At 60.4% G+C, this 23,444-nt stretch overlaps 2 protein-coding genes across 2 annotated transcripts; both read right to left on the reverse strand.

Moving 5' to 3' along the window:
• Positions 1-332: 332 nt before the first annotated feature.
• HIPK4 (homeodomain interacting protein kinase 4) lies at positions 333-7,649 on the reverse strand. The gene is made up of 4 exons (XM_075993093.1): positions 7,185-7,649; positions 3,819-4,175; positions 1,667-2,515; positions 333-820 (listed from the first exon to the last, which is right to left on the reverse strand). The coding sequence occupies exons 1-4, from the start codon at positions 7,647-7,649 to the stop codon at positions 641-643; spliced, it is 1,851 nt and encodes a 616-aa protein (XP_075849208.1). The 3' UTR covers positions 333-640.
• A 1,289-nt stretch (positions 7,650-8,938) lies between these two features.
• Positions 8,939-23,097, reverse strand: PRX (periaxin). Its single transcript, XM_020283353.2, has 7 exons — positions 23,046-23,097; positions 19,919-19,962; positions 19,737-19,835; positions 19,498-19,623; positions 16,992-17,148; positions 14,248-14,444; positions 8,939-13,579 (listed from the first exon to the last, which is right to left on the reverse strand). Exons 4-7 carry the CDS (start codon positions 19,522-19,524, stop codon positions 9,842-9,844), a joined length of 4,119 nt encoding a protein of 1,372 aa, XP_020138942.2. The 5' UTR covers positions 19,525-19,623; positions 19,737-19,835; positions 19,919-19,962; positions 23,046-23,097; the 3' UTR covers positions 8,939-9,841.
• Positions 23,098-23,444: the final 347 nt, after the last annotated feature.

A 23,444-nucleotide genomic window follows, 5' to 3' on the forward strand; every position in this document is an offset into this window, starting at 1 on the left:
TCCCAAGTATAGACGACTGCATGCCAAGGCCATAACACGTAGGAAGGTCAGGCCAAGAGACGATGAGACCCCAGCACCTGGCAAGCTCAGATTGACACATGCTGAACACTCAGGATGTTCTAAGGGGGGATTCTCAATGTGCCAAGCGCTTAGCACGTTTAGGGGACGAGTTAGTCTGCCAAGCACAGCCTTCCCCTCCTAGCATGACAGCGGCCCAGCCTCCAGCCTGAGCCAGCTGCCAATGGGGTGCAGCACCCCAGAACAAGGCCCTGGGGGCCAGCCTGGAACCCCAGTCCAGGCCTCCGGCAGGGAGAACAGTCTTGAAGCAGGACTGCTGAACAGTTCTTTATTGAAATAGAGGCAGCAGGGCCGAGGGCGGGCTCAGGGCCAGTGGGGTGCGGTCCCCTTCCTGCTGTCCGTCTGGCCGAGGGACCGTGTGCCAGACCCCAAGGCCCTCTTATGTTCGGGGTGTGTGTGCAGCCATGTGCTGCAGGCAGGGGGAGTGGAGTTTCTGGATAACTATCTTTCTGTAAGAATAATTTGTGGGTTCGGGGGATGGCTCTGAGGAGCAGTTGGGGTCGGAAGGGGACGGCGGCCCGGCTAGCGCAGCCCCCAGCGATAGGCAGGGGTGGGATGGCCATCAGTGGTGCCCGCCAACGTGCTGCAGAAAGCTGGTGGTCCGCGACGGACCGTGTGGGTGTGGGTGGCGGGGCGGGAGTCCCTGAGCCCGTGGCGCCCTGACACCCTCCAGGGTCCAGTCTGGCTCACTCAGCCATTCTCCGGGACAGCTGCTGGGGTCGAAGAGCTCAGGGCCTGGCCTCTGTGGGGGAGAAGAGAGGGGTGTCAGCGAGAAATGCTAGTGTCCACCGAGCCTGTCACTCCTCCTGCGGCGGGTGAGCTGGCGCCAGGGTCTTATCCAGGGCTCGGCCTTTATCACTTCTGGGTGGATCACTATGTCCTGAGTTTTTGTCACAGCCTGAAGGTAGATAAATATGTGCTAAGCTTCTCATATCCTTAGGATATTAGTGTGTGCTGAGTCTTATTAAATCTTATGTCCTGAGTACGGGTTAGTGTGTGCTGAGCCTTACCCCGTAGCAAGGATGGGTTAGTGCGGGCCGAACCACAGATCCTGATATGGGTTAGTGTGTGCAGAGCTTTTTCAATTTTTTCTTTTTCTTTCTTTTTTTTTTTTTTTTGAGACTCAGTCTTGCTCTGTCACCAAGGCTAGAGTGCAGTGGTGTATCATCATAGCTCACTGCAGCTTCAAACCTGGGCTCAACCGATCCCCCTGCCTCAGCCTCTCAAGTAGCTGGAACTACAGGTGGGCGCCACCATGCCAGGCTAATTTTTCTCATTTTTTGTAGAGGCGGGGTTTCGCTCTGTTGCCTAAGGCTGGTCTCGAACTCCTGACCTCAAGCAATCCTCTGGCCTCGGCCTCCCAAAGTGGTGGGATTACAGGTGTGAGCCACCGCGCCCGGCCCTTTTCAAATCTTGTATTCTGAACACGGGTTAGTGTGTGCTGAGCCTTCCTGAGGGTGGGTTAGCGTGACCTTGAGCCCGTGGCAGGCGACACAGATGTGTGGGAGGCCAGGCCGGAGTCGGCTGTGCCCCCACCGTGGAGGCAGGTCTGGGGGACCGCAGAAGCACGGACAGCCTACACACCCACCTGGCTCACCTCGGCGTCCATGGCCATGTCCTGGATGTTGGGCCCATCCCCATCCCGCTTCGGGATGGCGGGCGGCTCGGCAGAGGCCCCGCGTCGCTCTCCCTCCTCCCAGCCGCTGCGCTGGCAGGGCCCGTCATCCTCGGGCGAGGCCTGGCTCAGCCGGATGAGGTTGCTAAAGTTGGAGTCAGACTTGGAGCCTGCAGGTGGCTTGCGGGCCTTGTGGCGGCCGGGCAGGCGGCTGCCGTAGAAGGCCAGGATGGGCTCGGGGCCCGAGTCTGGCACGCGGCGGCCAGGGGCGGCCGCCTTGAGAGGGGTCAGCATGTCGGAGACCATGTCGGCGCGGGCCTCGCCCCACAGCGCGCGGCCTGCCTCCTGCAGGCTCAGGTCGTCCAGCTGGTCGATGGCCCTCTGCACGCCCGGCGCCTTCTCCTCTCGGAAGAAGGGCCCGCCGCCCGCCACGCCGCCCATGCCCACGGCCTCCTCCTCCTCGGCCAGGCGGTAGTAGGGCGGCCCGTCCTCTGTGGCGGCCACGACGGGCTTGCCCTCCACCTGCAGCGAGAGGCGGCAGCCGCGCAGCGACAGCTGGTAGTAGCGGGTGGTCTCGTGGGCGCTGCGCAGCTGCTGCATGGACACGAAGGGGTGGCGCAGCGCCGCGCTGGGGCTGATGCGCTCGTGCGACTCCCAGGTCAGCATGCGCTTGATCAGCTCCACCATGCTCTTGAGGTCGGCGTGCTCGGCCAGCGCCTCGCGGTCCGGGAAGGTCAGCCGGCCCGCCGCGCCGCCGCCGTTCACAGTCTCGATCTGGTCCAAGGACTTGAGCATGTACTTGCGGCGCTCCAGGGGGCGCACCTGGTGGGCATGGGGCGCAGGGTTGACACGCATCCCGGAGTAGGGCCCGGGCACTCCCGCTGGGGGACCCACACGTGACCCCCGACTTCTAGGTCTGCCCATATCCGCCTTGGAGCTCCCTTGCTGCTGGGAAGGCCGCACCTGATCCTCGCACCAGACCCCGCCTCTCTATTCCAGAAAGTTCCACACCTCGGCCCAGACGTCCAGTCCTCCCCAGCGCCGTGGGTCCAACCCGACTGGCAGCTAGCAGAGGGGCTGCCCTACACTAGGGTGCACCTCTGGTCCTCCCCGGAACCAAATCCAGGTCCCTTTTATGGCCACAGCCTCCACACTTGACCGCAGCCCCCCATGCCTCCCGGTGGCCGGCTGAACCCAGAGGCTTCTTGCTGCCTTAGCTGGCGAACTGTCAGAGGACCTGCCAGAACTTTCACTCCTGCCTTCGGCCTCACACAGACCCTTCTTGCTGAGAAAGCAAGAGCCCCAAGTCCTCGTCTTCTCTGCTCTCTAGCCCAAACTCTTGCAGCTCAGGTTTGATCACAGCCATGCAGGAGCAGACGGGCCGTCCTAAACCTCTAGTCCCACCCAGGGTCTCACTCAGATCCCTCTTTCTGTTGCAACGCTCACACCCGACCCCAGGCCTCACGTTTTCTCTGTGGTCTAACCCAAATCCCTCATGCTGCACGAGGTGCTGAGCCCAGAGCTGGAGCTGGCAGAGGAGCTGCCCTAGTGTTTCCGTCACACTCGGGATATACCCAGATCCCCCCGCTACAGCAACCCCTACATGTGACCCCCAAACTTCCAGTTCTCCCTGCAGTCTCCCCCAGATCTGTCTTGCAGCAGCCCCGAGAGCTGACCCTCAAACTTCCAGGCCCATCTTTGTTCTCACCCAGATCTTTCCTGCTGTGACAATACCCAAGGCTGACCCACAACCTTCCAGTCCTCACCGAGGTCTAACCTAGATTTTTCCTTTTTTTGAGACAGATTCTCACTCTGTCACCCAGGCTGTAGTGCAGTGGTGTCATCATAGCTCACAGCAACCTCAAAACTCTTGGGCGTAAGCAATCCTCCTGTCTCAGCCTCCTGAGTAGCTGGGACCACAGGCACTCGACACTCTATTTTTAGTAGAGATGGGGGGGGTCTCACTCTTGCTCAGGTTGGTCTTGAACTCCTAACCTCAAGCGATCCTCCTGCCTCGGCTTCCCAGAGTGCTAGGATTACAGGCATGAGCCACTGCGTCCAGCTCAGATTTATCTTGATGTAGTAGCCCCGACACTGACTGCCCTCACCCCACTTGTCCCCCTACCTTGGTCTCGGCCAGGTAGTCAGCTGAGGACTTGAGCTGCCAGGGGTTGGTGGCGTCAGGGTGGGGGTTGCGCTTGAAGAAGTGGTGGGCCTTGCGGGCAGCATGCAGCAGGTGTGGCTTGGGCAGGCCCTGGGTCTCACAGATGTAGCGCACCTGGTCGTACTCGTTGTTGCCAGGGTAGAGGGGCCAGCCCAGGTGCAGCTCGGCCATGACGCAGCCCAGGGACCACACGTCCACCTTCTCGCAGAAGGGCAGCCCCAGCAGGATCTCGGGGGCCCGGTAGAAGCGCGACTGGATGTACGGCTCCTTCACGTAGCGCACCTCGCTGAAGATGCTGGCGGAGCCGAAGTCGATCACCTGTTGGGGGTGGGGAGGAGGGGAGCGGGCAGGTCGAGCTGCAGGGACAGTGGCCTGGGCCTCCCCTGCCATCTCGCACCTGGTGTCTCTGCACCTGTCATTCGACGCTGCCCGTCTCTGTGTCCGTGAGTCTATCTCTTGTTTATGTCCCTACCTGTGTCTCTCCTGGCCTTTGTCTCTGGACGTGTGTCTAGCTCTGCCTCTGTTGCTGTCCCCTAGAACTCATGCCTGTGACGGACGGGACCCCGTCTTTCTCTCTCTCCCCACACCTTGTCCAAACAAATCCTTTGGCTCCACCTTCCAGACAGACTCCGACGCTGCCCCCCCCCCCGCCCCCACTGATTCCCACTGACGCAGGGGCCTCCTCCCCGCCGTCCCCCCGTCTGGTCGCCCCCACATGCATCCAGAGGGACCCTGTGGCCACCTGAGCCACATCGCACCCCTGCCCCGCTCACGTCCACATCCTGCGACAAAAGCCAAAGTCCCCCCTCTGCCCTTGTCCCCTCCCTGCCTCCCCTCCCGCTACCCGCTCCTCACTCGCCCTCTTCTGGCCACACGGGCCTCCTCACTCTTCCTTGCAGGCTCCAGAACATTCCAGCTCAGGCCCTGCACCGGCTGCCCCGCCTGCCCACAGGCGCCCTCCCTCACCTCCTCCAGCCTTTACTCAAATGTCACCTTCTCCATTGAAAGAGAAGTGAGGGGTGAAAAAACTAGCAAAAAAATAATGTCACTTTCTCAGTGAGGCCTCCCTGACCATCCTGTCAAAGTGGCAGCCCCCTCCTTTCCCATCCCCCTCCACGCCTTCTACTTCTCACCATTGCTCTTTTTTTAAATAAATTAAATTTTTTTTTGAGACAGAGTCTCACTCTGGTTGCCCGGGCTAGAATGCTGTGGCGTCAGCCTAGCTCACAGCAACCTCACACTCCTGGGCTCAAGCGATCCTCCTGCCTCAGCCTCCCGAGTAGCCAGGACTACATGAACTCGCCACCATGCCCGGCTAATTTTTTCTATTTTTAGCAGAGATGGGTCTCGTTCTTGTACAGGCTGGTCTCGAACTCCAGAGCTCAAGCGATCCGCCCGCCTCGGGTCCCAGAGTGCTAGGATTACTGGCATGAGCCACCGCGCCTGGCCTCACTATTGCTCTTGACAGCATGTCACACCCTGTGTATTTTACTTTTTTTATCAAGTTCATGGTTTCTTTCTGCAACTTGGATGTTGGTCCCACAAGGGCAGGGATCTGTGCGTTTGTTCCAGGCTGCATCCCTAGATACTACAACAGTGCCTGGCACACAGTATAGGGGCTCAATAAAGGATGAATGAACTGCGTTTGGATCCCTGTCATTCTCTTTCTTTTTTTTTTGAGACACAGTCTCGCTTTGTTGCCCAGGCTAGAGTGAGTGCCGTGGCGTCAGCCTAGCTCACCGCAACCTCAAACTCCTGGGCTCAAGCGATCCTCCTGCCTCAGCCTCCCAAGTAGCTGGGACTACAGGCATGCGCCACAATGCCCGGCTAATTTTTTCTATATATATTAGTTGGCCAATTAATTTCTTTCTATTTATAGTAGAGACGGGGTCTCGCTCTTGCTCAGACTGGTTTCAAACTCCTGACCTGGAGCGATCCGCCTGTCTTGGCCTCCCAGAGTGCTAGGATTACAGGCGTGAGCCACCACATCTGGCCCTTGGCATTCTTCTTTCTGTCTCTTGTTTGCATTGATGTCTCCTGTTCTTTCCTTCCAAATGCCTCTTCGTTGCTTGCCTGTCTCTTGTATCTCAGTGTCTCTGTCTCTGTCGCTGTGTCGCCCACGACAAAGTCACCTCCCTGAAGTCCTCTCTGTCCCATCACCAGGCACTGTTAACACCCTCCACAGACAGGCCCTTGGCACGTGACAGGTGCTTGGTGAAACCAACACTGAACGGCTGAAAGCATTTGTCCTCGTGCATCTGGGTGGAGCCATTTTCGCCCTGAAAGTCCATGACTATCTTGGTCTCGGCCTCAGTTTCCCTCTCTGCATTTCTCTGCTTTTCCTTCAGCCAGCCCTCACCGTCATTAGCAGAGGCAGTGTCATGAAATGACTATTAATCTGGACTTGATCCCAGAGTGCCAGGGCTGGAATCCCTAAGGCATTGAGCAACGCTGGGCACTCAGTCACGACTGTGGGACTCGCTCATTCATTCCGCAAAGGTAGCAGGGGCGACCCTGCTGGCCAAGTGCTGTGTCTGTGGGAATGTCTCCGTCCCTGGGTCTCTGTCCTTCCATCGCTTGGGGCAGAACGACCTGCCTTTTCCTGTCTCTGTATTCCTCGGTGTCTCTGACAAACCTGCGTCTCACTCTGACTCCGTGACAGCCCTGTGCTCGGAGGCGCTGAGGACACGGGGATGACCAAGGTGGCCCTGGCCCTGCCCTCAGGGTGCTCCTGGCACAGACCCATCACTGCACAGTGACAAACTCACAAGCAGAGGGGTCTGGTGGGATGGGGGGCAGGGCAGGGGGCTCAGAGCCAGGGTGGCCATGAGCACAGGCATGCCACCTGCCATCCTCGCTTCCTCCCTCCCTCCGTATAGGACCCGTCGACAGCCCCTGCTGTCTGCAGCTCCCACATCTGCCCAGCACCCTCCCCCACCTGCTGCCCCCACTGCCCGGACGCTGTCCCATCTGCCACGTCTCCACCTGGACTAGCGCGGTCACCTCCCTGCCTTCCTGCTCCTGCCCACCCCCCGGTCTGTTCCCCTCACACAGCCAGAGGGACCCCGCCAACACCCGAGCGGAATCTCATCCCTCCTCTGCTCACAGTCTTCCTGTAGCTCCGTCTGCCACAGCAGCAAACCAAAGTCTTGGCTGTGGCCTGCAAGGCCCTGCATGACCCGGCCCCGTTGTCACCCCCTTGGTCTCATTTCCTCCCTCTCCACCTCGTTCACTCGGTTCAGCCACACAGGCCTTCCCAGTGTTCCCCAAATGCACCTCATTGGCACGCGCCTGCCTCAGGGCCTTTGCACGGCCCCAGCCACTCACCTTGACCCTGAAGGGGCAGCGGGTCTGGTCCACCAGCATGATGTTCTCGGGCTTGAGATCGGCGTGGATGATGGCCAGCTCCTTGAGCCGGGCCAGGGCTCTGAGCACCTGCAGGGTGACCGTCCGGATGTGGCGGGCAGGGAGGGGCGCGAAGTTGTTCTCTTTCTGGAACTCGAAAAGGTTTTGCTCCAGCAGCTCGAAGACCAGGTAGAACTTGAGGGCGTCGTGGAAGAACTCGAGGAAGCGGATGACGTGGGCCTCCTCCGGGTCCAGGCCCCGCATGCAGCGCAGCAGCTTCAGCTCGTTCTTGATGATGCGGTTGCGGTAGGCGTCGTTCTTGAGGATCTTGATGGCCACCATCTCGCCCGTGCTTCGCCGCCAGCCCTTGGCCACCTCCCCGAAGGTGCCCTTGCCCAGCACCTCGATGATGTCGTAGCAGTCGGTCTCCGACTGGATGGTGGCCATAGTGTCCCTGCTGCCAGGCACCGCCCCGCCGAGACCCCCGCACCACAGGCTCTGCCGCCCCGGCCTCCCGCCCCGCCGCCGCCGCCGGCCCCACGGCCCCCCCAGCGGGGGAAAGAGAACCGCACTCGTGCCTCCTCCTACGAGGCTGGCCCCCACCTCCCTGGCACCCTCCAGCCCCCTTGGCCACACTGTGAGTCTGCCAGGGGCTGCACCCCTCCCCCAAAGCCCTCCCGGCTTGGGACAAGGGGCCCCAGGCCCCCCCAAATGGGTTCCAGCGTTGCTGAGTGGCTTCGGTTCTGTTGTTGGAGACCTGAGCCCCTGGCTGGAATGGGGGAGGGGTGCCAGGCGGGCCCCTCCCCCGCCCGTGGCGGAACCCTGGAGAGGCCAAACAAGTGAAGGGGCTGCAGAGGGGAGTCTGATCATGGACCCTGAGCACGCAGGACGGGGACACACCTACAGAGGTGAGGAGGGCAGGCTTCTCGAGCTAGAGGGATGGGGGGGTGGTGTGTGTCTGTGTTCAGAAAACGCCCATCCCAGCCTGTGGCTGCCATAGGGCCAGCTTGTAAAAGGCCTTGAATGCCGGGCTAAGGAGTTTGGACTTTGTTCTGAGGGCACTGGGGAGCCACAGAAGGACTTTGAGCAAGGCAGGGCAGGGTCAGATTTGAGTGTCAGAAAGCTACCGTGTGAGAAAGGGTGGACTGAGGGGTGAGAGTGCTGCTCGGGAAGGAGTCCGCGGGTGGAGGTGGCAGAGGTTGGGAGGGAAGGAGGAGGCTGGGGATGAGACACTCAGAAGGCCAGGCTGGGGGCCTGACCGGCTGGGGGGAAGGAAGGGAGCTGCCCAGGCCCAGCCCAGCGCTCTGGCATGAGGGGGCAGTCCCTGAGAAGGGGACATGGACAAGGAGCAGTTTGGGGGAGAAAATACTGAAGTCAAATTAGGAAATTAACATCAAAACATTTAAACACGTACTGAGTGCCTCAGAAGTCTTCTCGGATCCTTATAACAAACAAAGTAGAAATTTTATGGAAGAGAAAAATCAAGGCACAAAGAAGTTTTAAAAATGCCCAAGGTCACCCAGCTGGGTGCCAGAGACAGGCTTTGATCCTGAGCAGCGGGGCTCTGGAGCCAAACTCTGAACCGCCACCCACACAGCCTCCCAGTGCCTGGGGACATCCAGTGGAGGCGTGCAGGTGCCGCTGGGGACGGGTGTCAGCTCCGAGATGCAGTGCGGAAACCACAGTGGAGGGTGACACAGCCCAGGGAGGCCGTGGGGGTGGGTGAGGGCCTGGGGGGCACCCTGAGGACCCAAAGGGACGCAGGAGAGGGAGGTGTGGGGGAAAGAGAGAGAACGAAGGAAGGGGCCCTGGGAGTCAGGACAGGGGTCACAGGAAACCTTCAAGTGTGGCCACGGAGAGGTCACAGCTGACACTGAAAGGCCAGTCCGGGTGGGAGGAAGAGCCCAGTGCTGGGGGCTGGCCAGGGGCAGGCACCGTGTCTGTCACTCCCGCCATGGTTGGTAGGGAGGATGGGGCTTGGGGCTCAGCTGGAAGGGAAAGGGCGAGGAGGGGCCTGCAGGGGCGAGGGGGATGTGAAGAGAGTGGGGGGCCGTTGGAGGAGACCTAGGACGGGACAGCGAGGCTTCTCTGTCCAGCGTGGGGCGTCACCGGCAGACACGGAGGAGTGTGGCGGTCCCGGTGACCGCCTAGCGACTTAGATCCTGAGTGGATATGGGGCAAGGGAGAGGGTCGATGGCCCACAGTCCCTGGGAGCTGAGACCCAGCCCTGACAGGTGCTGAGGACGCTGGGACACGTTCCTAAGAGACAGCCCAGTGCTTGGGGTGAGGACTTTAAACCCAGAATCCTGGAGAGGAGACCGGGAGGGCCCTTCCTGGGTGGGGCCAGGGCGGTTAGGGCTGTCAAACCTGATCCACGGGAAAGGCAGGGCCAGGCCTGGTGGGAGCAGGTTCCCCAGGACACAGGCGACCCGACACGTGGCTACCTCTGGATTATTTTATTCACATGGCTTGGTGTGATACAGGCGCCCGCGAGACAGGCACTGGCACCCCCACCCGCCCCGCGCCGCTCAGGCGCCCACCTCCTGGCCCTCTGGGGTTAGTGCTAGTTACGCCACACACAAAACGGGGGGATGGAAGGGTGGGAGGACAGGAAGGGGGTCTCCACCTGCCCAGGGGCTTCACACAGCGGCAGCCTGGGCCCCTTCCATCCTCACGGGCCCTGGAGCCGCTGTCTCCGAGAACCCCACGCTAGGCAGCCGGACACTGAAGCCACCTTCCTCCTGGTCCCCGCTCCCACTCCGGGCCTTGGGGCTCAGGGACACCCTGGGGAAGCGGAACTTGGGTGACTTCTCCCCGACAGGAGACTTGGGGGCTGCCAGGCCCACCCGTGGCAAGCGGACCCGGCCCCGGCCCCAGCGTCCCAAGGCCCCTTCCCCACTGCCTTCTTCCTCCTCTTCCTCGGGGCTGGGGGAGCCATCCCCCATGACCACCTCGCCCTGGCTGAAGCCCACTCGCGGCAGCCTAAGTTTGGGGCTCTTGGCCTTCTCACCCTCCTCCGCCCCCTCCTTGGCCCGCACCAGGCCAAACCGGGGCAGCCGCACCTTGAGCTTGTGTCCCGCTTCCCCCTCGCCCTCTGCCACCTGGTACTCGGCGTGGCTGCCCACGGAGGGTGGCGAGAGCTCCACATCAGGCAGCGAGAGGTGGAAGGTGTGCTCGGCCCCTGGGGACTGGTCCTTGGCCCCCTCTCCCCCCGCCCCAGCCCCCAGGGTGGGCAACTTCAGCCTCAGCCCCCCCTCGCCTGTGGCTGCCTCGCCCCCCTCCACCTCCCGGCTCAGCCCCACGTCCAGCTCAAGCTGGGGCACGGTCACGGTGGGCATCTTGAAGACACCCTCGCCCACCAGCAGCTCCGCACCTGCCGCCTGGGCTCCGGGCAGAGACAGGGCCACCTGAGGCACCTGCACCCTGTAGCCTGCTGTGCCCTCCGCCGAAGGCGCTGTGCCCTCAGCCTGCTTCCCCAGGGCGCCCGCCTCCCCAAAGCCGGTCAGCTCCACCTGGGGCAGGGAGATGCCCAGTGGCGGCACCCTCAGCACCCCCTCATGGCCCTCCGTGACCACCTGCCTGGTTGTGGACACCTGCAGCCCTGACAGCCGCATTCCGCTGACAGCCACTGCTCCGTCTGCCCCCCCTTCCTCCGCGGCCCCCAGGGTGACCAGCTCCACCTCGGGGATCTTAAGCTGCCCGGTGGCGAGCTCCGGCTTTTCCCCGGGGCTGACGCGCCCAGCCTGGACTTCCGCTTCCTTCCCGCGAGCCAGCCCGAAGGAGGGCATCTTCAGCTTGGGCATCCTCACCCGCCCGTCCCAGCCCCAGCCCTTGCCCTCCAGCTCAGCCGCCCCCGGCACTAGCTCTCCCGCCTCGGTGTCCCGGCCTCTGGCCCCAAACTTGGGCAGAGCAAACCTAGGCCCCTTGAGCTTGACGTCGGGCCCCGCCACCTCCACCCTGCCTGCGGGCGGATGGGCATCCAGGCTGAGCTGCGGGATGGACAGGTCGAGGGCGGGCAGCAGGCCTGCCTCCCCTGCCCCTTTGGCCTCAGCCTCCGTCCCCACCCGAGCCTTGGGGAGTGAGATGGCGAACTTGGACACCTTCAGCTTGGTGGCTCGCCCAGCCCCCTCGGCCTCTGCCTTGGCCACCTTTGGCCCTGAGAGTCCAAACTTGGGCAGGGAGAACTTGGAGGAGGGCTTGACCTTCAACTCCGTCATCTCTAGCCGCTCCTCCTCAGCTCCCACTGTGGGCAGCTGTGGAGTGACGATCTCCACGGAGGGCACTCGGAAGCCCAGTTCCCCGACCCCTGCTGCCAGCCCCGGGCCCTCTGCCCGCTCCCTCTTGCCCGCTTCAGCTGCTTGGGCCTGCCCCTCCAGGCTGAGTACCCCTGGCAGATCCAGCTCCACGGAGGGCAGGATGAGAGAGGGGGCGCCCACACGAGCCTCGCCACCCACCTCTGGCTGCAGACAGGGAAGTGTCACCAGCTTCCCCGAGACCTCAGCAGCTGCCTCACCTGGTTTGCCTCGTGGTGGGGACCCTGCCCTCCCTAGCTTGGGCATGGTCATCTTGGGCATCCTGAAGCCAAATTCCACCCCCTCGGCCTGCTCTGCCCCTTTTAGCTGCACCTCTGGCGCCTTGGGCAGCTTCACCTCCGGGGCCTTTGGAAGATGCACATCTGGGACCTTTGGCACTTGCATTTCCGGCAGCCGAATCTCTGACACCTTTGGCAGTTGCACCTCTGGGAGGTGGACATCCGGCACGGCCATCTCAGGCACCTTGGGGAGTTTTATCTCCGGGAGCTTCATCTCGGGAAGCTTCACTTCGGGGACTTTCATCTCTGAGACTTTGGGCAGCTGCACCTCGGGGAGTCGAACCTCTGGCACAGCCATCTCCGGCATCTTTGGGAGCTTCATCTCTGGAACTTTCGGGAGCTGCACTTCCGGGAGGTGCATGTCTGGGACAGCCATCTCGGGCACCTTCGGGAGTTTCATCTCAGGGAGCTTCATCTCTGGAACTTTCGGGAGCTGCACTTCCGGGAGGTGCATGTCGGGGACAGCCATCTCGGGCACCTTTGGGAGTTTCATCTCGGGGAGCTTCATTTCTGGAACCTTCGGGAGCTGCACTTCTGGGAGGTGGACGTCAGGCAGGGCCATCTCTGGCACTTTCGGGAGTTTCATTTCAGGAAGTTTCATCTCAGGCACCTTCGGGAGCTTCATCTCGGGGAGCTTCATCTCGGGGGCTTTGATCTCTGGAACTCTCGGCAGCTGCACCTCTGGAAGCTGCAGCTCGGGCACGGCCATCTCCGGCACCTTCGGGAGTTTCATCTCTGGCACTTTCGGGAGCTGCACCTCCGGGAGTCGAATGTCTGGAAGGGCTGCCTCGGGCACTTTGGGGAGCTTGACCTCAGGGGCCTTGGGGAACTTCACTTCAGGCCCCTTGGGTGCCTTGACCTCAGGCGCTGGCACCCCAATGCCGAAGGAGGGCATCTTGAGGGTGGGCAGCTTCAGCTTGGTCTCAGCAACAGCTTCCGGGGCGGCGGGCCGGGGCTCCAGGAGAGAAATCCCAAACGTGGGCATTCGAAGTCTGGGACCTTTCACCCTGGCCTCAGGGCTGCCCTTGGCCACCTTGGCCTCAGCAACTTCCTTTGCTCGAGCCCCGAAGCGGGGGAAACTGAGGCGAGGCATCTTCAGGGCCACTTCAGGGGCCTCTCTCCGGGCCTCCACCTCCGCACCCGGCAAGGCCAGGTCCACCCCCACGGCAGGTGCTGCCACATCCAGAGTGGGCACCGTCACGGCCACAGCCCCTTCCCGGGTCTCCAGGCAGGGCAGTGTGGGCAGAGCGGGCAGTGAGGGCAAGGCGGGCAGCTCCACTTGGGGCACCTGGACCCCTCCAGCCGGGGGCTCCACCGCAGGTGCGGCCGGGGCTCCCAGCCCAAGGGTTGGCAGGTGGAGGGCAAAGCCGCTGACTGCCTCTGCGGAGGGGGCCGCTTTGGGTGCTGGGACCTGGGGGACAGCCACCTCGGCCCCCGGCAACCGGGGCCCAACCAGCTCCACCTGGGGGGCTGTGAAACGGGCTCCTGCTGCCACCTCAGCCTCTACTTTGGCCTTCCTGGGAGGAGGAGCGGCGGCGGCCAGCCGGGCTACCTGGGCTTCTTCAGCCACTTCTCGTACACGCAGCCGAGGCAGCTGCAGGCGCCGGCGGGCAGGGGCAGCGGGGACAGGACCCTTGGCGGCCTCGGCTTTGAGGCCCCGACGCAGACGGGAGAACTTGGGAAAGGAGAACTCGACGTCAACAGGGGCCAGGTCAGCAGGGGCCCCCAGGGCCCCGGGCACCAACACCATCTTCTTCTTCTTCACAGGGGACAGACTCTGGATGTTCTGGGGAGAGAGGAGAGAGGCGGGAGGCAGTGGGACAGTGGGAGGCCAGGAGTGGACAGGAAGAGCCCCACTGGTATTGTACCAGGCTGGGGATGTGTTGGGTCAAGTATCTTGTCCCCAAAACACCGTCACCACTTCCTGCCTGTCATTTCACTATTAGTGCAGGGGAAGGCAGACATTCATTTAGAATCTTGAAAGGAGTCAACAGGAGTGTAGGATCTGGGACCCAAGGCTTCTAGGTTCTCATTCAGGATTTTCCCCAACACCCCCATTCTAGAGATGGGGTAACTGAGGCTCAGGGAGGGAAAGAAACTTGCCCAGGGTCACTCAGCAGTAACTGAGCAGCACTCAGGCTGGGAACCTGACTTCACTGGTTCGAAGTACCCTGGTTCAGGACACCTGGCAAGCCTGGATCCAATCGTGGGGATGAGGGCTCTGGTGTGGGGTGGGTGGGTCCCCGGGTCCCCCTCCTTTACCCTCCTTTTCCTTGCCCTCTCCTTCCAAGGGAGGAGTTTAGGAGAAGAGAACAAGGGGCAGGGTGGGATTAGCGCTGGGTTAGTGACAATACAGAGGGCAATTCTGGCCACCATGGCGGGGAGTGGGGTTCACGGCGCAGAGACGGGATCGCTGGGGCATTCCAGCGCCGGGGCCGGGCTAAGCACGCGTACCAGCTTGGCCACCTTGGCCCGCGGGCCCTTGATCTCGTAGCCGGCCACGGTACCCGGCCGCAGCGCCAGGTCCCCGGTGGGCACAGTGCGCTTCAGGCAGAAGGAGACCTTGTAAGGCTCGGCGCATTGTAGCAGGCGTAGTGCGTCCTCGTACTTGAAGTTCTCAAAGAACACGCGGGCGCTCAGCAGCTGGTCTCCTGCAGGCGAGGTGGAGGCGGGCAAGGTGTGGGCATCTCCCCGCGGGCCTGCTTCTGCCCACTTCCTCCGAGCCTGCGCGGTGAGGCCCCGCCCCAACTTTTGGCCCCTCCTATGCCCTGCGCAGGTCTAAGGTCCAGACTATAAAGAACGAAGCCCCGCCCCATGGCCTCAAGCCCCGCCCCTCCCGCACTGAACAAATCCACGCCCACTCAGGTCACGCCCGTCGCTTTTCCACTCCCCTACCCCGACCTTATGTTTAATATACTGACTTTGTTTACTGAGAGCACAGACTCAGAAGGAACCTTGCAGAAGCTCCCACACCATCTGTTCACCTCCTTGCTCCTACGGGGATTTACTCTACTGTCCCTCCTGTTCCTTAGGGATAAACTGTCCCCACTCCTAGCTCAGGCCAATCCCTCCATCGCCCTCTCAGGGTCATCCTCCAGCAATTCTCCCCACTTCACACGTCATGGGTTACCTCTCTCTTCTGCATTATTCCAGTCAACATACACATATATTATTATTTCTCCCAAAAGAAAGGTTGGTTTTCTTGGCCAGGCACGATGGCTCAGGCCTGTAATCCCAACACTGGGAAGCCAAGGCGGGAGGACCGCTTGAGGCCAGGAGTTCAGAACCAGACTGGGACTGGGCAACATAGTAAGACCCCATCTCTAAAAAACTTTTTTTAAAAATTAGGCAGGCGTGGTGGTGCACGCCTGTAGTCCCAGCTACTCAGAAGACTAAGGCAGGAGGATTGTTTAAGCCCAGGCGTTTGAGGCTGCAGTGAGCTGTGATGTTGCCACTGTACTCCAGCCTGGGTGACACAGCAAGACCCTGTCTCAAAAAAAAAAAAAGTTATCTTGATCTCCCTCCACAGGAGCTCCTGGCCCATTTATCTGTTCACCTTGACAGCAAAGTGCATTGAGTTGTCTAGCAGCATTTATTCCCACTTCTCCAATGACATTTCCAACCTCACCTCCCCACAGGCACACACACACCCCTGAACTGCTGCTCTCAAGTCGCAGCAGTGACCTCTGTAGCTAAGTCCAATGCTCAAGTCCCAGACTTCATCTGCTTGGACCACTCAGCATTTGACCCAACTTCACGCTCTCCTTCATCCACTCACGTCCCTTGGCTTCCAGGGGCCACACCACCTGGAACCTCTCCGGAGGTTCCCTCTCAGCCTCCATCAATGGTTTCTTTCCATCTCCCTGACCTCTTAAAGACATACTGCCCCAGGGTTCAGGCTCTGGATCTTTTGCGTTCTCTGTCCGCATGCTTCAGTCACCCCTTGGGGATTCTTGGGAAGCTCATCCAGATTCGGGACTTTTTGTTTTATTATTTTATTTTTGAGATGGAGTCTCACTCTGTCACCTCAACCACACCCTATAAAGTCCTCTAAAAATTGCCCTTCCCCTGACCACCCTGATCTCATCTCTTAACTCTCCTCTTCACTAATTCTGCTGCATCCATACTGGCTCCCTTGCTGTTCCTCCAACACTCTCACCTTGGGACATTTGCGCTAGCTTTTCCCTCCGTCTGGAATGTTCTTCCAGATGGGCACATGTCTTGTTCCCTTACCACCTTCAGCCTTTTCACCCTTCCCTGCCCACACTATTTAAAAATGCAGCTTTCCTTCTGGCATCTATAGGACATAGTGCCTTCGAATTTACTAGGCATTTCACTTATTTTTTTTTTATGTCTCTGCCCACTAAAATGTAAGCTCTATAATTGCAGGGACTGTTGTCTGTTTTGTTCACTGCTGTAGCCCAAGCACCTAAGATAATGTCTGAAATAGAAGGCACTTAAATAGTTGTCGCATGAGTAAATCACATCAGCTTCATGTTTCCTAAAACATCCCTCACTAAGTTGTTAACTCCACCCCTTTTCTCCTGTCCCAACAACAAAAACATTAACTAGCATTTATGCAGCACTGTGTGCCACTTAGCTATGTGCTAAGTGTTTCCAAATAGTGACTCATTTAATCTACATAATAACCCTATGAGGTCAGTACTAGAATTAGTCCCATTTTAGAGATGAGAAAACCAAGGCACAGACAGATCACAAGCTAGTAAAAAGGAGGATTTGGGATTCGGACCCAGACAATGAACCTCCAGAGCCGGTTCTTAACAACCACAAAGCCCGCAAAGCTCCGCCCAAGCCCTTAACTCCGCCTCTTGGTCGCTGGCCACGCCCACACGTCCAGGTTAGTTTCAGCCTCTCTGAAGGGACCCAGGGCCGCCTCCTGACCCCGCCCCCGCAGGCCGGCCCCGCCCCCGCAGGCCGGCCCCGCCCCCGCAGGCCGGCCACGCCCACACGTCCAGGTTAGTTTCAGCCTCTGAAGGGACCCAGGGCAGCCTCCTGACCCCGCCCCCGCAGGCCGGCCCCGCCCCCGCAGGCCGGCCCCGCCCCCGCAGGCCGGCCACGCCCCCGCAGGCCGGCCACGCCCACACGTCCAGGTTAGTTTCAGCCTCTGAAGGGACCCAGGGCAGCCTCCTGACCCCGCCCCCGCAGGCCGGCCCCGCCCCACGCCGCGCCCCGCCCACCTTCCTGCAGGCTGAGACTCCTGGCGGCGGGGGAGTCTTCGCGCAGCTCGCGGATGAAGATCCCTTCTTTGCCGCCGCCCGCTACGTTGATGCCGCTGACCCCGGTCTGCGCCTCGGTCTCCACGATGATCTCCACCAACTCCGCCCGCCTCAGCTCCTGCAGAGGGCGGCGAGGAGTCGCCACGGGGCGCCAGGGCTGGACCTTGTCCCGAGCCCAACTTCGCGCTTGAAAGCGGGTCTCGGGCGGGCCCCCAGGGCACATGGCCCTCCGCGCGGCCCGGGGGAGTCCGCGCCCACCCACTCTGGCGTCTCTCCTGCCAGCAAGCGCGCGCACCGCTCGCTCCCCAGGACCCGCGTCACTGTTACAGGCCGGCTCTGCGCGCCCCCAGCGCTGCGGTCGGAAGGGGCGGGGTGGGGAGGGCGAGGGGGAACCCCAGTTGTATGTAAATAGGGGGCGGGGCCAGGGCATGGGGGCGTGCCCAGCTCGAGAGGGCGGGGCTAGGGGTTGGAGCCGGGTCCGAGAGCGCAGGCGGGAGAGGAGGGGCCAAAGGTATGAGGGGGTGTGGCCAGAGTTTGCGAGGGGTCCTTCGGACCTGGGGCGGAGACCCTTGCTTTTAAGGGTGGGACTGAGCTATGGGGCGGGGCTTTAATTACAGCAGAACAGGGGGTGAGGTTGAGGGTGGGATTCCGAGGAAAGGGCTGGACCCTTAAACCTTGCAGGATGGTGGGGATGGGGAGTGAGATTTGCCTCCCCGCAGGCTTGAATGTGTGTGAGAATGTGCTCTATTGTGGACTCCGTGACCCCAAGACCTGCATGACGCCCACGGGAGAGGGAATCCAGTGAAGGGGGGTGCGTGGGTAATGAATGGTGGACCCGCAGACATGGCATTCCTGGTATTTGCTGTAAATGGTGCTGACTGGCCCTGGCGCAGCAGCGCCCTGTGGGATTCACTTAGGGGCTTCCCAGAAAAGGCAGTGAGAGACCTGGGCTCTGTCTAGGAATCCAATCTGCTGTGTGTTTTGGGGAAAATCTTGCCCTCTCTGGGCCCACTTCCCCACAGTAAAGTAAAGGGTGCATTGGGGAAGGAATCTCTGATTGTCAGCTGAAGCAGCAGAGATCCCAGGGGACACTAATGGGCGCAGGGCATCGAGGCCACCATGGGCTGGAATTGATCCCGGAGCTCAGAGGGGAAAGCAGGTCTGGCCAGATGCCCCACAGCAGTGGCTCAAGAGACTAGAGGCCTGGACAGGGCAATGTGGGTAAGAAGAGTCATGGCAGGGGCAGCAGGGGACAACAGCATGACCATCAACACCGCCCTTTGGCTTAGCCGGCCCTGGGCTAAGCGTTTTATGTGCAGCATCTCGTTTCATCCTTCCCAAGGCCTTGGGCAGTCACAGAGGAGGACACTTAAGGCCCAGAGAGGTGAGGTGACTTGCGTAATGCCCCACAGCAAGTTAAGTGGCTGGGCCTCAAACTTAGGTCTATGACCCCAGAACCCAGAGGCCATTCTGCAGGCAGAGACCTCCTCGCACTCTACCTCCCTGCCTGCCACCCCAGCCTCCGCCTGGCTCCGGTAAAAGTGGACCCACTCTGTGCCTGGCACACAGTAAGACACTGTCAGTGCGAATGCTCTATCTCAGCGATAGTGACAGCGGCTGACATTCAAGGACGCTTCCCTGGCACCAGACCCTGTGCAAATGGCCCCAGTGGCACTCCTTAAACCACTCGGAGGGGAGGACCATTACCCCATTTCACCGATGGGGAAACTGAGCCCCAAAGAGATAAGGTAACCTGCCCAGGGCTCGACAGAGGGAGTGGTAGGGTTGGGAGCTCGAGCCCATGGGTCCAAGCCCATGTCCTTAACTCCTACAGTACTGCCTCTTAAGGTATTCTGCAGGATTTTCTTTAGCTCACTATTTTATTTTATTTTTCTTCTTCTTTTTTTTTTTTTGAGACAGAGTCTTGCTTTGTTGCCCAGGCTAGAGTGAGTGCCATGGCGTCAGCCTAGCTCACAGCAACCTCAAACTCCTGGGTTCAAGCAATCCTTCTGCCTCAGCCTCCTCAGTAGCTGGGACTACAGGCATGCACCCCCATGCCCGGCTAGCTTTTTCTATATATTTCTAGTTGGCCAATTAATTTCTTTCTATTTTTAGTAGAGATGGGGTCTCTCGCTCTTGCTCAGGCTGGTTTCGAACTCCTGACCTTGAGCAATCCACCACCTCCGCCACCCAGGGTGCTAGATTTAGGTCACTATTAATTTAACTCCTTTATCCTCCAATGAATTAGCTGCTTTGAGTCTTGGTCTGTGCCAGGAATTGCACTAAGCACTTTAGATATGTTAATTTTTTTCTTCTCACAGTGACCCATAAAATAAACCCTGTTGCTGTTTCCATTTCACAGATGGGGAGACTGAGGCACAGAGAAACCAGAAAGTGTCTCGTGGCTGCCCTAGTCTGCTCCCCCGCCAATGCCCCACAAGTCCCCCTTGCAGGACGTGGCACTCACCTCGGCACTCCGGCTCCTGGCCTCCATGGCACTGCTGGGAGTCACCTGGGCCCCAGGCTCCTGCTGCTTCTCCCCCTTCTGCTGCAGGACCAGCTTCAGTTCTGCATGGAGCAGCTGCCTCTGGGCCTGCGGGGGACAGGGGGTGGAGGCTTGAGGCCAGGAGGGGATGAGAGGTGGAGGCCACGCTTATAGGAGGAGGGCGAGGAGAAGGGCCCCCCCCACCCCAGCTGTCCTCTCACCGCTGCCTCGGCACAGGCACCCCCTCCTAACAGGAGCCCAGCCCGAGGCGACGCACAGCTGTCTGCGGGGCTCGCGCCCTTCTTCTGGGCTCTTGCTGCCTGCCAGGGAAAGACCAGGGCATGAGGCTCCAGGCGGGCCAGGGACGAGACGGGAGGGGCATGTGGCACTAGCCAGGGCTCACCTGAGGGTCACCTCCAGCTCCTTGGGCCTCCTGGGTCCGGGGCTCTAAGAAGAGTAATGTGCGCAGTGTCAGCGTCTAACACCCACCGATTGCTCCTGAGTGCCTGACCCTGCCTGCGCTGTCAATACCCTGTCCCCATAGTGCAGGTGGGGAAACTGAGGCTCAGAAGCCCTATACCCAACAGCCAAAACTGACTCCTAGGCCTGTCTGACAGCAGAGCCCTGTGCCAACTGCCTGTGCCGACTGAGGGGGGTGCTGGATAAGTACTTGCTATTATTATTATTATTACTAAGAACTTCCAGTGGTCTTGACCTTGCGTCGAATGCCCCACAGGGCTCATTGCACAGGAACCTCAGAACCGCCCATTACAGAGAAGACACCTGAGGCTAGGGGAAGGGATGTCACTAGCCCAGGTCACAAATGGCTATGCCAGGACTTGAACTTGTCGGAAAGCTCCTATGTCCTCAGCTGGTGGGTAGGGAGTGGCTACCGTCTGCCAATCCCTGCGCTACACCTTCACCTTCTTCCCCACCTCCGAAACCACGTCCTCTGAGCCACCAGGGGAACTGTCCCCAAGGTGGAACATGGCACCAACAGAAGGAACAGAGCTGGGATTCGCCCCCCACCAGGCCCTTCTGTTCTGGGGAAATGGAGATGGATATTGTCTCCCCCCACCCCCGACCTCTGACCCTGGGCGTGTCCTCACGGCCCCCACCTGGCATGCCAACCCGCCAACCCCTGCTGCACAGGGAAAGGTCAGGCCTCACGCGGCACATTCCCTCGCACAATGGCCCGTCTGCTGTGCCCGGTCACATTCCGCCCCTGCCCACCCACCCCGGCCACACAATGGCCCTTCATAGCCCACCACTGGCCAGGACAGAGGGCATGGGGACCCCTCAGCACTCTCACGGCACCCACTCCACTGGCGGTCCCCCATAGTATCAGAGGGCTGCTCTCTGGGTCTCCTAGGGGTCCTGGTCTGTGTGTCCTTCCCCAGCCTCCCCTCTGGGCCCCCCGCCCCTCCAAGCGGGGAGCAGCCCTCTCCCCAGCTGTCTCCCGTGCCTGGGGCATGTCCTCTGAACTGGGCCCTGTGCTGGCCCTCAAAGTCACCCTGGACATGGTGGCTATGACAGGGCTGGAAACTGAGGCTCACAGAGGGGAAGAAACCTGCCTGGGTGACACAGCCAGGAAGTGGCCCGCTGCCCCCTATTCTGCACCTTAACTTGCACTGGTGGCTCTGGGCGCTGGGGCAGGAGCTGGGTTGGGCAGGAGGGACCGAGGGTGGCAGAAACACATTTTTAGAGGGAGCTTTCCCTGGCACCAGGCCAGGCAGGCGCTTTACAAACTTGGTCTCATGGGACCCCAGTTTACTGATGAGTAAATGAGAGTTAAGGGACAGGCTAGCACAGTGACAGAGTTGGGACTCAAAGCCACGTGTGCAAGCTAACTCAGTCCCTTATCCAGGACGATGACACAAGGTAGCATCCTGAGCTGGGGGTGGGAGAGGCCTGGACCTTGGGGACGGTGGTGGAGATGCAGGGAGGGTCTCCCGGGCCACAAGGTCTCTGGTCCAGGCCCGAGCAGGGAGGGTCGCACCCAGAGCCTGGCGCAGGAACTTCAGGCGGGGCGGGGCAAGAGAGAGCGAGTCCCTCCTTCCTCATCCCTGCCCGGGACAGGCGCCCAGCCCAGATTATATTTAGCCCAACTGTGCCCTTCCTGAGCTGAGTACCCAGCTCCTTAGGGTAAGGTGGGGGCAGCTTCGGAAGGAAACCCACCCCACCCCAGGCACTCTGTGTTCCCAGCTCTGCCCATCCCGCTAGGCAGGGGAAGGAGAGGTGGGAGGTTCCTAGGGGGTCCCTGACTTGTGTTAGGGGAAGATCTAACAGGACCTCCCTGGGGAATCAAGGCCAGGCAGATCCCTCCAGATGCCAAAAGCCCATTTCTTGGGCAGTCACTGTGGCGCTGCCCTGGTCCGAACCTGAGCTTCCAGAATTCCCGGGGTCCTTGTTTCTTGAGCACTTGCTATGTGCTAAGTAAGATCCTTCCACGCTGTGGCTCATTAAATCTTTGTAACATCTCCCTGGGGCATGTGCAACTCAGATATCCTTTCAGATGCTACTCATGCCCCTCAGAATGGCTGGGAGAGAGGGGTTGTCGTTGGGCCCTGGGTGGGCCCTTCCGCTGAGCTGAGACCTACTGAGGAATCCGCTGAGGGCTGTGCCCTTCTGGCCCTTTCCCCCGCTTGCCACGCCAGCCTCACTTGGGAATTCTGCCCACACAGCGCCTTGGTTCTCCCCAACCACCGGTGATCTGGTGCCCCCAGCAATGGGCGTGTGGGGTTGACTCGTCCTGGCTCCTGACCACTATCTGAGGCCATCTAGTTGTGCGGGAGAAGTTAGTCCCTGCCTCAGTTAGTCCCTGTTCCAGCACTTCCCAGGCGAGAGTACTTGGACAAAATTCTTCACCTCTGGGGCCTCAGTTTCTTCATCTGTAAAATGGAGCCAACAGAGTGGCTTTGAAGCTTTGTAAGACAACAGAAGGTGCTGAGAATATTCCTAGTATATGGAAAGTGCTCAGTGACTATAATCTAGTCTCTACAGCAACACAGCGTATGGAGAGAGGGGGCTGTGTATCTCACAGTGTCCCGTACCCAGCCTTTGCTCCTCAGCGGTCCCCCCTGGCCCCCTTACCAAAGGAGGACTTTGGCTGAGGGACAAAATCCAGCTCAGACACCAGCCTGCCACCGACAGCATCCATGCCACCTCCCAAGCACCCTGTTCAAGGGACCAGAATGTCCCTTAGCTCATCCTGCCTTAGCTCTTTGATAACAGCAACCCATTGGCTCTCATGCCAGCCCTTTAAGATGTTGCCCTGACATCAGCCCATTTTAGAGATGGGAAGGCAGAGGCACAAAGGGTGAAGTATCTTGCCCAAGGCTGCACAGCCAGAAAGGAGGAGGAAATTGGGATTTGAACCCAGGGTCTGGCTCTAAAGTCTGTGCCTTTAACACCTTTACCACACTGCCTTCTGAACCCCGGACACCCCCCAGCACCTCCCAGGACCCTGGATCTCAGTCCCGCAGTTTCTCAGCCTGGCCAGGGAGGGGACCGGCTGGCTGATCTCTTACCACTGGGCCTCCAGACACCTCCAGAGCTCCCGTCCGACTGCTCAGCCCGAGCCCTAAGCTGGGGGGAAAAGGAATGGGGAGGGGGAGGAGAGGGAGCCCCCAGCCATTGGCTGCTGGGGCGTGACGTCACCAGAGGGTGGGTGGTGGGGAAACAAACATCCCCTCTTCCAGCTGCATCCATCCACAAGGGGGTGGGGACCACGAGACAGCCCCGTCGCCTGTCCTCTGCCTGGGCTGAGACTTCCACCATGAGCCCTGCTCCGGGGACGCGCACGTTACTGCCCCCACGTAGAGTCCTAGCACCCCACCCGCCCCACCATGTCCTGGCTCCTGGACCCAGGCTTGGCCCCCATGCTTCCTGGGGCCTCTGAGATAAATTCCTTCCGCTCCGTCTCACTT

This window comes from Microcebus murinus, chromosome 16 (assembly GCF_040939455.1).
Source record: "Microcebus murinus isolate Inina chromosome 16, M.murinus_Inina_mat1.0, whole genome shotgun sequence".
NCBI lineage: Eukaryota > Metazoa > Chordata > Mammalia > Primates > Cheirogaleidae > Microcebus > Microcebus murinus.

Bases quoted from the DNA above. Each gene is read 5' to 3' on its own strand.
- HIPK4 (XM_075993093.1), bottom strand. From the start codon at position 7,649: ATGGCCACCATCCAGTCGGAGACCGACTGCTACGACATCATCGAGGTG. The intron at 2,516-3,818 runs GTAGGGGGACAA...CATGCCCACCAG, and splicing joins ACTACCTGGCCGAGACCAAG to GTGCGCCCCCTGGAGCGCCG. The intron at 821-1,666 runs GTGGGTGTGTAG...TCTCCCCCACAG, and splicing joins TGGACGCCGAGGTGAGCCAG to AGGCCAGGCCCTGAGCTCTT.
- PRX (XM_020283353.2), bottom strand. From the start codon at position 19,524: ATGGAGGCCAGGAGCCGGAGTGCCGAG. The intron at 17,149-19,497 runs GTGAGTGCCACG...CGCCCTCTGCAG, and splicing joins CCAGGAGCCGGAGTGCCGAG to GAGCTGAGGCGGGCGGAGTT. The intron at 13,580-14,247 runs GTACGCGTGCTT...CTCTCTCCCCAG, and splicing joins GGGCCAAGGTGGCCAAGCTG to AACATCCAGAGTCTGTCCCC.